General features: G+C 53.7%; 1 protein-coding gene across 1 annotated transcript; it reads right to left on the reverse strand.

Moving 5' to 3' along the window:
- Nucleotides 1–616: 616 nt before the first annotated feature.
- On the reverse strand, nucleotides 617–12135 carry Csrnp1 (cysteine and serine rich nuclear protein 1). Its single transcript, XM_026401592.2, has 5 exons — nucleotides 12008–12135; nucleotides 5303–5529; nucleotides 3571–3830; nucleotides 2811–3125; nucleotides 617–2716 (listed from the first exon to the last, which is right to left on the reverse strand). The coding sequence occupies exons 2-5, from the start codon at nucleotides 5490–5492 to the stop codon at nucleotides 1736–1738; spliced, it is 1746 nt and encodes a 581-aa protein (XP_026257377.2). The 5' UTR covers nucleotides 5493–5529; nucleotides 12008–12135; the 3' UTR covers nucleotides 617–1735.
- Between the last annotated feature and the right edge of the window lie 2536 nt (nucleotides 12136–14671).

The following is a 14671-nucleotide window of genomic DNA, read 5'->3' on the forward strand; positions in this document are numbered from 1 at the left end:
ACCTGTACAAATCATTACCATCTGTAAGGGAGAGGGTGAAATGCTTCCAAAGGCTCCCTGGGGCGGGGTGCAGCCTGCTCCTTTGGCCCACAGCCCACTTCAGCTGCTGGGGACAGGTCAGACAGGTCTGGTTGGTGCAGATGGATGAAGCTCTACAGCTTCTGGTGCCACAGCTGCTGAGCCCATCTCCAGGCCAGGCCTCCACCAGCCACATCTCAATGCCTGTTCCAACCTGGTGGTGGGTGACTTAACCTTCCGGGCCAGGCCCTAGCTCAGTGCTTTCACTTAACCAAAGTAGACAGCCCCATTCCAGAAGAGTGGCCTGCTGCTGCTCCCCACTGCTACCCCAAATGACCACTGGGGAGGAATGGGTTAATTCAAAAGGAACAGTGCACCATCTGCCCAGCCAGCCTCTCAGCTGGCTTCCTGTCTCCAAGCCCCACTGTCCTGCCTGGAAGGAGGCCCAGTGTGCTATGTGCGCCCCACCTACCCAACACGGCCCCAATGTCCACACTGCCCTCCAAGGCCACCCCCTCCCTCTCCACTGGCTCCTGGAGGTGTACCCCAGCTCCCCATCCCAATAATGCAGACCACACCGTTAAAAATAGAGCCTCTTTATTGGTACCTGTCAGCTCAGGTACAATGTGTTCCCACAGCACAGGCTGGCAAGGCTGCCTAGGCAAGGGGGCAGGCCCAGAGCCTAGCTTTCTTGGCACAGACACACAGAGAAATGAATAAATTATAGTTCTGACACTGAGGGACAATATAAAAGTTAATGTAAAATTCAAAATTCATAATTCAACATCAGCAAACAAAGGGCATAAAAGCCCTAAGGAGCCACCCCTTACTTAGCAACTGGCCTTGGGGTACATGGTGGGCTGGGATGGAGTGCAGTGCCCCAAAAGCCCTGCAGGGTGGTGTTCATACCAAGGCAAGTTCCTTGCCCTTTCCGGGCATCTAGTCTCCCCCTCCTATCCTATATTACAGGCTGGGAACAGAGGCCACTGCCTTTTGGAGGCGAGAAAGTCGATCGGAGGGCAGGAAGCAGAGGGGCTGGGTAGGGCAGGCATAAGGGGGTTTTGGTCACAGCTGGCCAGCCCAGCACCTGCTTACACAGCCATCCCGGAACCAGGCAACCAACAGGAGACCACAGGGCTTGCATCCACACCTGGTATACACCAAAGCCCAGGCAGGACAGGATGCAGGACAAAAGGGACCCTGCCCCCAGCACTACCTACCAGCCAAAGAGGCACAGCTAAAGCTGCTTCAGTCTCCAAATAAATTATGGAAATAAATTACAGTCTTCACAGTCCAGAGGATCTAGCCACCCCATGGGTCTAGGGCTCAGAGCGGCGTGAGAAGCCCGAAGAGGCTGATGAGCCCCGTTCCACTGTCCTTGGGCTAAGGAATATCATACAGAGACTGAAAAGAGGTCTGCGAAGCTCCAGGAGAGCCATGTCTTCTCTTCCTGGCCCACGCTGAGGAGGTGGAAGAGCACTGTGTGGGTGTGCGGGGCCAGGCCGCTGAAAGGGGGAAGCCCCTCCCGCTCTCTTCAGCATACAAAAGTTAATAAATAAATAAATTCAGAGTGTTTCGTGGAAACCAGGAGTGCCCACATACCCGTGGCTGAGCCAGCCAATAGGAAACTTGTTACATACAGACCTTGGGGAGCCCCCAAATCACAAAAAAAAGCAGCAACAGGGCTCTTGGGGCAGGAGAAAGGTACCCTAGTACCTCAGACCTGCACAGGCTCTACCAGAGAGGCCGGGGCAGTGTCCTCAAACTGGCTGTCGATGAAGGGGGCCAAGGCATCGGCAACTGGTTCAGACAAGCCCATGAGGGACTCCAGGAAGCAAGTGCTGCCATCCCCCGGTGGAGAGAGGCCAGGCAAGGGGCCATGGGATGCCTCGAGGTTGTCCAGGCTGCCAGGCGCCTTCTGGGAGGTATAGTGAGGCCCCAAACTGTAATCTGGCAGAGACTGGAGTAGCTCGAAGGAGTCGCAGGAAGACAGGCTGAGGTCCACTGAGTTGCTCTGGTGAATGTCCACACTGGGTGGCACCGAGGTGCCAGGGAGGCTACTTTCTCTCAACCCTTCAAAGCCACCATTTAGGAAGCAGCTAGCATCCAGGTTGGCATTCTCATCCAGGATACCCGGCACAAAGCTAGTGCCAGAATAGTTGTGGGTCCAGCTGGCCAGGCCACCAGGGTCACCAGTAAAGATGTCAGTTGGGTAAAAGCAGCTGAGGTTGTCCAGGTTCCCCACACCCCCTTCCTCTTCCTCCTCCTCCCCACCAAGGTCAGAGTCACTGAAACTCAGGATCCGCGCCAGGCTGTCATCATCCATGCTTGGCTGGAAGCCAGGACCAGGCAGGCCTGGATGGGTGGGGTGGTCTGGGGCCTCGCTAGCGCCTGATGAGGAAGATGTCGTGGAAGAATCGGTCATGTCACTGCTGCAGCTATTGTCTCCCAGCTCACTGCTTGCTGGGGGGCTGGCCAGCGGGAAAGAGGACACCATGTCCTGCTCGCCAGGGTTGGCTGGGCTGCCCTGTGCAGGGGCCTCCAGCTCTCCAAGGCTCTCAGCCCCCTGCTCCAGCTGCAGGCGTGTGAGCGTGTGAATGAAATGGGTCTGCACACGCGCCTGATTAAATTCCACACGGCCGTTGGGGTTCTCACAGCCCTCCTTACAGCAGCCACAGGGGAACCCTGTGTGGTCCATCTGCAAAGAAAGTGGAGGCACAAGTGAGAATTCTGTGGAGTGCAAGAACCCCCAGGCTCAACCTCCCCAGCCCAGCCCTATCCAGCAACCATACCTGGCATTTGATACCCGCCAAGCTGCAGCTGCAGGTCTCAGGGTCACAGACCCTATCGCAGCGACAGCCACAGTCCTCACGGGATTGGCGCAGCGCCTTCAGTTCCTGCTTCTCCTCGCGGTCGATCCTTCGCACACCCGAAGCCCGCAGCAGAGCACGCCGCCACCGAGCTGGGTGGGGTTGTAGGAAGTTCACTTCTTCCAACCGGCCGCCTGCCACAGCCACTGCCAAGTCTTCTTCCACAGAGGCATCATTGATGGCATCCACTGTAAGTGGCAGGCCTGCCTCCCCCTCAGGTACTCCAGAGGCCGAAAGCTGCATCCATGGGACAGGAAATGTGAGAGGCACGAACACTTAACAAATGTTAAAATGAACATTTAACAAAAGCACTTACTGTGTGCCGGGCACTGTGAATATGGTGTTGAAAACAAGCAAGAACACTGCCCTTAGGGCATCTTGCAGAGATGTCCTATCAATCCCCAGATCAGGGACAAAATTCCCTCTCCTATTACACATACACCACCACTACTCCCCAGCAACATAAACTCCACATCCTCCTCCCTGTTAAGGTCAGACACCAGGCCCTCAGTCCACCTGGACCCACCATCCTTTCCCTGTGTCTGCATATAATCTGGTCTGATTAGGCCAATCACGGAGTCCACAGACCTATTTGCCCACATATGACATGCAAACTGGCACCCAGCTGCTAGGATTCCAGGAGCAGCTGGAGTGCATGGGCCATGAGGACAGGTCTCCCTACCTTCCATCGCAGCATCTCCAGCTTCTCCTCTTTCAAACGCTGGCGGAGTTTCTCACGCCGGGCCCGGGCTTGTTCCTGTGTAAACTCACACAAGGAGAAGTGGCGGCAGGCGCTGTGGCGAGGGGCCATGCCCAGAGTACAGCCACCACGGCTGGGCACACTGGTGAAGCCCTGGCACCGTGGGAAGTAGAAGACAGTGATGCCAGTGAAGGCAACACGGCATGGGCGCTCCCGAGGAGCCCGCTTCAAAATGGATCGAGCTGGAAGACAGGCAGGGAAGGGGTGGGATTAGTTCTCTGAAGCGCAGTATCACCTCGAGGAAGAGTGCAAAGAACTGTCTCTCCCCACGCATCCCCTCTCTACCCTCCTAAAAAAAAAAAAAAAAGAGGATCTGAATTTAGAAGCCAGCCTGGCTGGGATTGGAGCTGGTAAAACTGAACAAACACCCATGTCAACATTGGCTCGAAGTCATTTACCAGTCCAAGTGACAGTATTCATAGGGTTGAATGTCTTTCCATTACTATCAGTCATCTACCTGTCCCTTTTACAATTTTATATTGATTTGTAGGAACTCTTTATGTATGAAATTGGAGATAATGATCATCCATTCAACCTCTCTGTGCAAATATTTTAGTCATCCCTTTGGTATGGCACTTCATGTAATTTTGTTGTTGTTTTGGCAGTGCCAGGGATTGAATAACCCACAGACTTGTGCATGCTAGGCAGGTGCTCTACCACTAAACTACAGCCCCAGTCCACACAAACCAATTTTTTAAGGTTTATGTAGTCAAAAATACATATTGATTTTTTTCCTTCAAAGTGTCTGTTTTGCAACAGGCTTAGAAAGTCCTTCCCTTTTAAGTTACTGATTGTATATTGATCCCAAAGCTACATATTGAAACATTCAATACATATATTGGTCTATTATTTTCATAAACCAAATATTGACAATTCCATATTTCAAGCTAATACATTAATTTTAAAAGACTTTGTACTGTTAGAGTCTATGTGCTAAAAATCATAGTGTACAATGCACACACACACACACACACGCAGCATATATCTGTGCTATTAAAATTATTAAAATTTCATGAGGCGGTGATTAGGAAAAAAATTGTCTTAAAAGATTCCTTGGAGGTAGAAGGAGCAATAGTGAAAAACAAGCTTGAGAAACAATGCTCTAAGATAATCAGTTACAAAGCTGGATTTTTTTTTTTTTTAATTCAGTGCCAGGGACTGAACCCAGAGCTTGTGCATAGTAGGCAAATGTTCTTACCACTGAGCTATATCCCCAGTCCTCTTTATCAATTTGGAATCAGAATTACACAAGCTTGGAAAATAACCTGGAAAAAACCCTTTTGCAGTGTGTTCAGGCAAAGGCAAACAGCATTTTGACAAGAGAGGGACTGGCCTGGCAGGCCCTGCGGCAGAGATGTGTGGGGTGTGGAACTCCAGCAGCTGGGTTTGTAGGAAGGGCAGGCAGGGTGCACGCTGGAGAAACGAAACTGGAACAGAAGGGAGGGGCTCAGTGGGAAGGCCTCAGGGCCACTCCAAGGAGCTGCATCCTGGATGTCACTACTCCCAAGGTCAAAGGTGAATCAAGCTAGCCCCTGAAGTGGATGCCATAGGAAGCCAAGTGAGGGAGCTACAGCCCTGGAAACCTGACCTCCCAATTCACCTTTCAGGAAGGAAGAAAAAGTAGAGTGGGGTTCCCAGGGAAGAGAGGACTCACGGGTAAAACTTTGGGAGCCACAGAAGTCCCTTTCAGGTAGGGGCATCTGACCCCAGGGGCTCTCTTCATCCGAGACCGAAGAGCTTGGGGAGCAGGAACGAGAGACGCAGTCAGAGGAGGTGGAGGAGCAGAACGAGGAGGAGTCCTCCTCCAGCTGGTCAAACTTCCTCTTCTTCAGCAGCCCAGTCATGGTCGCAGAGGTGCGCTAGGGGCTGGCGACAGACGGCCTGGATGGGAATGAGAAAGTTAAGTGTCAGGCAGGTGCTAACAGCAAGCCCTGGCAGAGGGTTCCAGAAGGCAGGCCCTCAGCCACGATCACCATTCCTCCTACTTCTGCTCCAAGTGTCCCAGAGCTAGGTCTTGGCCCTCCTGTCCAAGCCAGAAGCTCTAGGTACAGGAGCAGTCTCCAGGAGGGCCCCCTACCCCCAGCACAAGACATAGCACTTCTTCCTCCAAACCAATCCATATCCTGATGCCTTTGAACTCACACAACCTTTGCCCAAAGCCTTCTGGGGAAACCGCCTGGCATCTTCCCCACCACCTTCTACAACCCACCTACCCACAACATCCACACCAGCCAGGGCAACGGGCAGACAGACCAACAGATGGACCGATGGACTTGGGCTGTACCATTCCTGGACAGGAGTCATGGGGGCTGACTCATTGCAGGGGTGACTCATGGGGGCTCCCGTCTGTGCACCTTTGTGTGCGAAACCCAGCCACGCGCCACAGCCCACAGGGCCCTCAGGAGGTGGTACTGCTTCCTCTTCTCCAGCACACCCCCATACCCACCAGCCTGCACACAGGAAGCCCCAGGCCCTCCTTCCAGGCTCAGGCACTCTGGGAAAAGCTGGCTTTGATGGCCCCCATTCCCACACGAAGGACTTTCCTGAGCCCCTCCCTTCCAGCGATGGAACTTCTCAGACTTTCCCTCAGAAACCCCCATCCCGCAGGAGAGAAGTCCCCTGCCTGCAGGCTTAATGTGACAGGGAACCTTCATTTGATCTTAAACTCCACCTATGTCTTGCCTTCTACTCCAATGTTTTAAACTGTTTGAATGAACCTCCCATGGAAATTACTATTCCCCTTTAGCTTCTGAGGTGCAGCACCCCAGGACACACTGTGCTTCCCCACTGAGACCTCAACCCTCGGTGGAATGCAACCAGAGACGCCCGCCACAGCCAGCCTGGCCTCAGAGTGGAGAGGGCTGGGGCTCTCTGCCCTAAATGACAAGTGTAGCCCCTCTGCCTGAGGAACCCCCAGGATTCAATTCCAGGGCTGCTCACGGCTACCTTGTATCTGTGGCCAGGTCCTATGGCACTCAGGGCTGGGTCCCCAGGAGGTGGCCAGGAGGAAGGGGAAACAAAGCTGAGGCCCTAGGGCTAGGGAACCCCACCCCCACTGCCATCACAGGAAATGAAAGAACAGGAAAAACCAACCAGAAAGCTGTCTTGGTCTCTTCTACTCAGGTGTCCTTTCCAAACACCACTTTCCTTATCCCAAGCCTCTCCGGGTCCCTGAACCTAGGGAAGGTGCTGTGAACCAATTAACTGGATAAAATCCATCCCAGGGACGGCCTCTGTCAAGCAGGCATGAGAGAAGCAAGAAAATCTCTCTCCCTGGCTAGCCCCCCGCCCTGGGCCTGGGGGAAGAGGATACACAGGTGTTTCCGGGGGTAGTTTCTTAGGCTTGGCACCCCCCCTTCCCAGGGTCAAACCACAAACAAAAACAACCCAGCTCCCAGCTGACCTGCAGGCTCTCCCAGGAGATGGGGGAACTCATAATCCAGAGCCAGGCACACACATGCACACACACAGAGACCACGGATATTCAGACACAGAAGCACACACGTGAACCAACAGCACCCACACCTCCTGCCCCTGTGGGGAGACACCATCCTTTCCCCCAAATTCCAGGTGCCATCTATAGGGTGCTGAATGCCTCACGTGCCTGGTCTGAGGATGGCGTCCCCCTCCTCACCACCACCAATTGCCCACTCTCTATGCCTGGCCTTCCCCAGGAAACATACAATTCCACAGGCCCCAAATTGAACCCTGGTCTCTGTCCCCCACCCCCAACACCATCTGTTCCTCTTCCTGTGTTCCCTATCTTAGTAACAGCACTGCCACCCACCCAGTTGCTCAAGCCAGAAACCTGCAGCCATCCTCAACTCCTTCCTCCCTCTTCCCTTCATCTACGTCCAGGCCCTGGGTCCTCAAGTTCACATACACATTCACGTACTCCACACAAAGTCAGGCACAGACTCAGTACGTATCCTGGAGGCCACCCAGCATTGTATTAAAAAACCCTGGCTCCAGAACCAGACTGCCTGCCTTTGAACCCTACCTTGGATATTAATTGGCTGGGTGATCCTGGACAAGTTCCTTAACATTTCTGTGCCTCCGACTCTTTTGTCTTAAAACCTCATAGGGTTAGAAGGTTTACAGGAATCAATACAAGTCATGTTCTTGGACAATGATAAGTGTTTCAGTAAATGTGTGGAAAAAAGAATGAGTTCCTGGATACACACAACACAGATGAATCTCAGATATTACACAGAGTCAAAGAAACCAGAAACAAAATCCTGATCATGAAGTTCAAGAAAAGGCAAAACTCATCGGTGATTACACAAGTCAGAATAGTGGTTCCAGGGGAGGGAGGGGCACACACTGGGGAGAGTCATGAGGGGATTTCCTGTGAGGTCTAGAAATGTTCTCTGTTGTGCTCTGGTTGATGGTGATAGGGGTGCCTGAAAACTAAAAATTCATCTAGCTCTACATGTGGAATGTGTATACTGTATGCATTCTATGTAGGTCACCATCAATTTAAAAAGTCTGGGCTGAGGGTGTAGCTCAGCTGTACAGCACTTGCCTAGGATGCTCAAGCCTTGGGTTCAATTCCTAGCACTTAAAATAAATAACATTTATTACCCTTATCACCTCCCTGTCCCCATCACTACTACACATGTCCCCTGCTTCTGCTCCTGCTCTCTCCACCCAACCATTCTTTGCTCTGCAGCCAGAATGACCATGTAAAACCAAAGATCCACCTGCCATTCCATTGCAGAGCACCACTCTGCTGTAGCTCCCCCTGGGGAAGCTTGACCTTAGGATCAGTTAAGAGGCTGAAGCAGAGCTGACCACTGCTTGGCCTCCAGCCTCATCCCGCAGTCTCCCTATGGCTCTTCTCTGTACTCCAGCTGAACCTGCATTTCCCCTACCGACCATGCCCTTGCCCAACTCCCGGCCTTTGCACAAACTGGAACAACCCAACCTCATTCTCTTTCAGAAGTTATCTTCAAAGGGACCTCCAGAGTCCCCTACTCTTTCCTCCTGCCTCTCTAGGTTCCTGCTGAAGACCAAATATTTGTGTCCTACCAAAATTCCTGTGTTGGAAGTCAAATCCCAAGTGATGGTGCTTAAAGGCCTTTGGGAGATAAGGTCATGAATGGAAATAATGCCTTTATAAGAAACACAGAGATGACCTCTTTCTCGACCATGTGAGGACACAGTAAGACACAGTGCATCTGCAAGTCAGAAAAGGAACCCTCCTCATCAGATTGACACTCTGAACTTGCACCCACCCACTTTCAGAAACAGAAGAAGTAACTTCTTTTGTCTAAGCCACCCAGCCTCTGCCATTTTTGTTATAGCAGTCCAAACTGACCAAGATAGCTCCCTTGGTATCAGGAATCGACCTAGAAACAGATTATAAGCACACAAGTTTTCAATGTGACCTTTGGCTCCTGGCAGTTAATTTAGGAGAGGGCCACATGTTCCTCCTCTGGCCAGTGCCAGAGGATTCAAGCAAGAATGACACTTAAAGGTGGCCCTAAAGACTGGAGAGGGAAGGTCCAACTGCAGGTGGTGCCAACACAGGCATAACAGGAGGCCCCCTGTTCCCCAACAGTAAACAGATGAAGAGATGTCAAGGAAGCAGCTCAGGCCAGATACCAGGGCTCTGCCATCAGGAATGTCCACAGAAGGATTTAAGGTGAGAGGGTTCTAGCCTCCAAGGCTGCAGATAGGAAAAGAGTCATAGGGAGGTTGCAACTCACTACAGGCAAGAGTGATGAGCCCCTTGCAGGATCTGCAGACCTGGAATGAAATGAGAATCATCTCCCTGGTACTCCTTTGGGGAGGTGGGGAAGAGCTCCTGGATCTCGGTTCCTCCGTCCCACCTGGGGATTCAGAGGCTGAGAGAGGCAGAGGCAGGAGAGGAGATGGAAAGACTGAGCCAGAAACAAGGAGAAGCCAAGTCAGAAAAAGGAATGAAAGATAGTGAAAGAGTCCAAGAAAAGTGTCAGACAGTGAGTCAGAGGGTGGGGGAGGGGCCCTCTGCAGCTCCCCAGGAATCAAGATCCTGACCGTGGCACTGTTCCCAGGGTGAGCACAACCCCCCTCCTGGGGTCCTGGAGGAAGGAAAAGAAATTCCCAGGGAGCTGGCTCAGACAGAAATACCACACCCCCAAGGAGCCCCGGGAGACAGGCCCTGAATCAAAGAGAACCAGGCTTCTTCCGGGATCTGACTGGGCCCTGAGAATCAGGCAGCCCTCCAGCCACCACACACAGGCACTGGCAGCCTAGGAGAATGTCTCCCAAGCCTACAGGCCACAACTACACACTCAGGTTGCACTACGTGAATCCAAGGAAGGCCACCTCACTCTTGGCACCAAGCAACCCAGGGCTTTTGGGGAAGGACATTTCAAGACCTCTAAAAAGTCCCATCAACTCCTCTGTCCACCTCAGCAGTCCCATCAGTGCCCCAGCTCCCAGCCAGAGCTGGTATTAGGGAGAGGGCACCTTTAGTCGCCTCCAAACCCCTCCAGGAATCTGAAGAATGTGTCCTTTAACCTCAGAACTGAAGGCCTTGGCCAGCTACCCCCACCCCCAAACACCTGGGGTCACATGACCCCAACCCCCAAGAATTACTTCCTAGGACAGGGGAAAAGCACCTAAGAGCACCTCTGGTCCCTAGTGAAACAAATTGTCTGGACAGCCCAGAGACAGCAGACAGGAAGCATGGGCACACCCCTCCCCCACCCATCCCTCTGAAAGTCATCTGGGGGAGGGGACAGTTCCTAGGCCTAGCCTCCAGGGCTAGGCACTGGGTAGGTGCCAAACGTTTGCTAGCTACTTAAGGCACTTGCTTCTGCGGGAGGGAAATTACACCTGACAGTGACAGCTCCCTCCACCTAAGCCAAGGCCTCCTTAACTTCATTCATTCATTCATTCAACAAATATTTACTGAGCTCCCATAATGAGTCAAGTACTGGGATAGGTGTTTGGTCATACAGGGGGCAAGATTTACAACAAATGTTGTCCTCTAGAAGTGTGAGCTGGGGGATGGGGACAATCCGTGTGGGGTGATGGAATGGAGAGGGTGAAAGGGCCATGCAGGGAAAGAATCACAGGGAAAAGAAGGGGTGAAGGCAGATTTCTCTGGAAAATGGATGTAGGGAAAGTTCTTCAAGAGAGTGGGTATAGTATGGGTGAGGATCTGGAGCAGGAACAGCCAAAAAGGTGAGTGGAGGAGGGGCAACTTAAGAGACAGCAAAGCCAGGGCTACAGGGCAGGCTTTAGCCTGAGGGCACAGGAAGCCACTGAAGGGTTTAAGTAGGGAGTGACAATACCAGATTTGCATTCTTAAAAGATGGCTCAGCACCAGGACTAGAGGGGGTGTGACCTGTTGGACAGAGAAGCCAGGGCCAGGTGAGGTGACAGTACAAGAACAGAGAAGAAAGGGGGGGGGGGTGGGCCTGATGACTTTGGGATTCGGAGATATAAGAGGGCAGGGCTATGGAGGATTTGGGGACGTGGGGTGATGAGTTACGCTTCAGAGGACTGTGCGACTTCTGAGTGGAGGTGTTGGGTGGGCAGTGAGAGAGCTGGGGAGGACGCTCTGGTGTCAGGAATGTGGGCTATGGCTGTGTGACTGTGCCGGGAACAGGAGTGACTAAGTGTATGGCTGTTGCTGTGGTGTGGGCATCTCAACAGTGCGTGACAGGGAAAAGGCCCCCCGGGGAGGGGAAACTGAGGACGGAGAGGAAGTACGTGCAGAGGAGGGAGTAGAAGTGCGTGGGAGAGGACCTACGTGTGCCCGCGGGTGGCCGGTATAGCTGCGCCCCGTGACTCACGGCGGTGGCCTCTGAGTGTGACGGTGACTGACAAACAGGTGAGCGTACGACACAATCCCTCCTCCTCCCTCCCGGGGTCCGTGACTCACCAAGCCTCACTCCTCGCTCATCCCTCCACTCCCTCCCTGACCCCCGCCTGCCAGGATCACCCGGCACACGCCGCAGCTCCTGCACCCTCCCCCGGGGGGAGCCCGATGAGAAAGGCGACAAATGTCACCTGCTCCGGCCACGCGAGAAACTTCTGAAAAGTTCTCAGGCAGCGGGGTCAAAAAGAAACTCACCCGCGGACGCGCGCGCCTGGCCACTCTTGCCACCTGCACCCGGTTCTGGGAGCCGGGACATCTCGGGGCAACTGCGGCGGGGAAGGGGGAGGGGAGCGAAAAACCTACGACTCTAGCCTCCCCGGCTCCAAGCCGTGGACTCGGGCCGGGTTGGGCAGCCCCCAGCCCCGGAGCCCACTTGGGTTGCCCGAGAGCGAAGAGCAAGGGCCGGAGCAGCACTGCCACTAGCGCCGGATGCCCCCTCCCCAAAGTCCTGTCCAGTCGGTCTCGGGTCCCCTTAGCACTCACCTGAGAGCCGGTCGCTCGCCAAGGACACCGACGCGACCCTCGTCCCAGCCCGGCACGCTCCCCGCGCCGCGACTCTCTGCGCTCCGCCGGGCAGCCGTCGGTCAAGCCGCCCCTCGCTCTGCGCGTCCGGCGGCTGCGGCGGCGGCGGGAGACTGGCTGCGCCGGGCCCCGCCCGCCGCTCCGCCCTCCTCGTCAGTGGAAAACTCCGGGGCTCACGACGCTGACGCACGCCGGGCCTCCCGCCAGACCGCCCGGCGGCCCCGCCCCGGAGGCGCCGCTCCTCCCCGCCCGGAGCCGGCGCAGCGGCCGTGGGGCCTCCCGGCGGACTCTGACCCCGCGGCGGCGCCTTGCAGCTCTCCGCCCAACCCTCCCCCAGCCCGCGCCGCCCTCCTGCACTGGTCCTCAAGGCGCCGACCGTCCTGGCTGGGAGAGCCCTCTCGTAAAGATGCCCACCTCACCCCACCGCGCCGTTGCAGAAGGGTAGACTGAGGCCAGGAGTCTCGCGCAACTTCGCAAGACCCTGGGACAAGACAGCAGAAGGGAGGCCTCCTACACGCCCTCTACCCTCACTCCACCGGAGGCAGTCTATTATAATCCAATCTAAGCGTTAACTCTTCTGCCCCCACACTACCACCCACCCCCAGATCCGCCAGAAAAGTAAACTGATTGGAGATGAACCCATCTCCGGGATGTAAGAGGAGTAGGGAGGGAGAGTAAAGGAGATCATCCGAGGGCTTGACTTTCACCTCTGCCCCCGGGCCAGAGACCCTACCCCTGCTGGAGCCCAGGACTAGAGGCTCTCAGAACCAACTTCCCCACCCCCACCCATCCCCCCCCCCTTTTAAAAAAGTGGAGAGAAGCTGTTTCTTCCGGGCCAGACCTTGGCCACTTAAAATGGCCTGTTGCCTTTTCTGCTCCCGCCAAGACCTCCCTTGACTCGGGGCCAACTCTCCCCAGTACCTCTGCGCAGAGGAAAATATGTGTGCCCAGCAACCAACTACTGGTCCAGGAGCCCACTCACTCCCTGCTCCTTTTCCCAATCACCAGTCCTGATACTATCCAGCACCTGGAGGTTCCCACCTTCACACCCTTGCTGCAGCAGCTCCTTATCACCTGAACTGCCTTTTGGCCCTCTCTCTGCTTACCTGAATCCCAGCGCCTTTAAGGGCTCTCTGCTTGCACTGCCTCCTCCAGGGAGCCTTCGTGGGAGCCTGACCCTCCCCCTTCCAGCTCTGCTCCCGCTGCATTCTGGGTTCTTCTGACTGTCCTAGATGAATACTGTCAGCGACTAGCCCAGCCCTCAGGATTCCATTCCACCCTCCTCCAGGTGGGGGTGGGGGTGACCTTCTGTCCTCCTGGACGGCATCTGGAGTGGAGATGATTGTGAGGGACCCACTTCTTCCATTGGTGTGTAAAAAAAAAAAAAAAGAGGGCTAGGACCTATCGATGGTCCTTTACTTTCCAGAGAGAACAAGAGGAAAACAGGTTAGGGGCCCACATAGCTCCTGTCCTTCCAGATGCATTTCTTAGGGGGAGGTGTCTGGGCAGCTGGAATCAAGCTTCCAGTGACTTCTTGAGGACAGGGCTGGAGATGGCAATTGAGGAATTCTCAACACACACACAGTGGTGTATGAAATCTATGGTGTGGCTGAGACTGCTCAGGAAGGAGTTTAATGTCTACCATGTTGAGTGTCACTTGCTAAAGGTGACTCAGCTGTCAGAGTAGTTACCCCCACCCCCACCCCAGATATTCAGCTGTGTTCTCCCTGGCTACAGGCTGCAGAATTTGCTGGTCCCAAGGAATCCTTTCCACTGCTTGCCTTCCTACTTGCCTCCAATCCTCAGTGCAAGCATCCTGCAGAAAAGTAGTGTCTGAAATACCTAGAAATGGCATTCTGGTCTGGTTTCTGTCCCTGACTCCCTCTTTCCAATCTGTAAAATGGAAGCATTGAACCAGAGAACCCAAGAGCTGCAACATTCCTTGACTCAGTTTCTGGAAGGGACTGCTTGCTGATCAGGGAACGGGCAGGATTGAGCACTAGAGTTAATGAGGATCTCTCCAGCTGCCTGGGTTTGCACTGGGAAAACCAGGGCAGGGAGTTGGCAAAGAATGGAGTGAGGATTTAAGATTGGGGAGCAGGAAGAAGAAAAGAGATTAAGGGAAAATACAATCAAATAAGTGATGTGTTTTCTCCATAAAAGCATCTCCCTGTCCTGGGATAGGCTCACCAGATGTTCCCCAGATGTTGCTGGTGATGGAAACATCTCCCCTGGGATCCCAACTAAACTCTTCCTGTTCATGGGGAAAGGAAGGGTCTGTTTTGAGGCCAGGAGGGTGGGGTCTGAGGCATTCATTTGTGACTGGGGCACATATATAGGCAAAAGCACACCCACACATCCTCAGGGAATTTCTGAATACTTAGAAGAGTCCTACACATTTCTCAAACATTCAGCATCCATGGACCACCCATTTTAGGTAAATAAAAATTAATATAAGTCAAATAAAAATTATAAGAAGTTAAAAATTAATGATATAGTCCTATTAGTAAGGTTAAACTTGAAAGGACTAACAGTACCAAATATGGCAAGGTGGAGAATTCACCAGATCTGTTGGGAAGGTGAATTGACACAATGACTTAGAAAACAATTTGCAGTCATTTACTA

This window comes from Urocitellus parryii, chromosome 3, assembly GCF_045843805.1.
Source record: "Urocitellus parryii isolate mUroPar1 chromosome 3, mUroPar1.hap1, whole genome shotgun sequence".
Classification (NCBI taxonomy): Eukaryota; Metazoa; Chordata; class Mammalia; order Rodentia; family Sciuridae; genus Urocitellus; species Urocitellus parryii.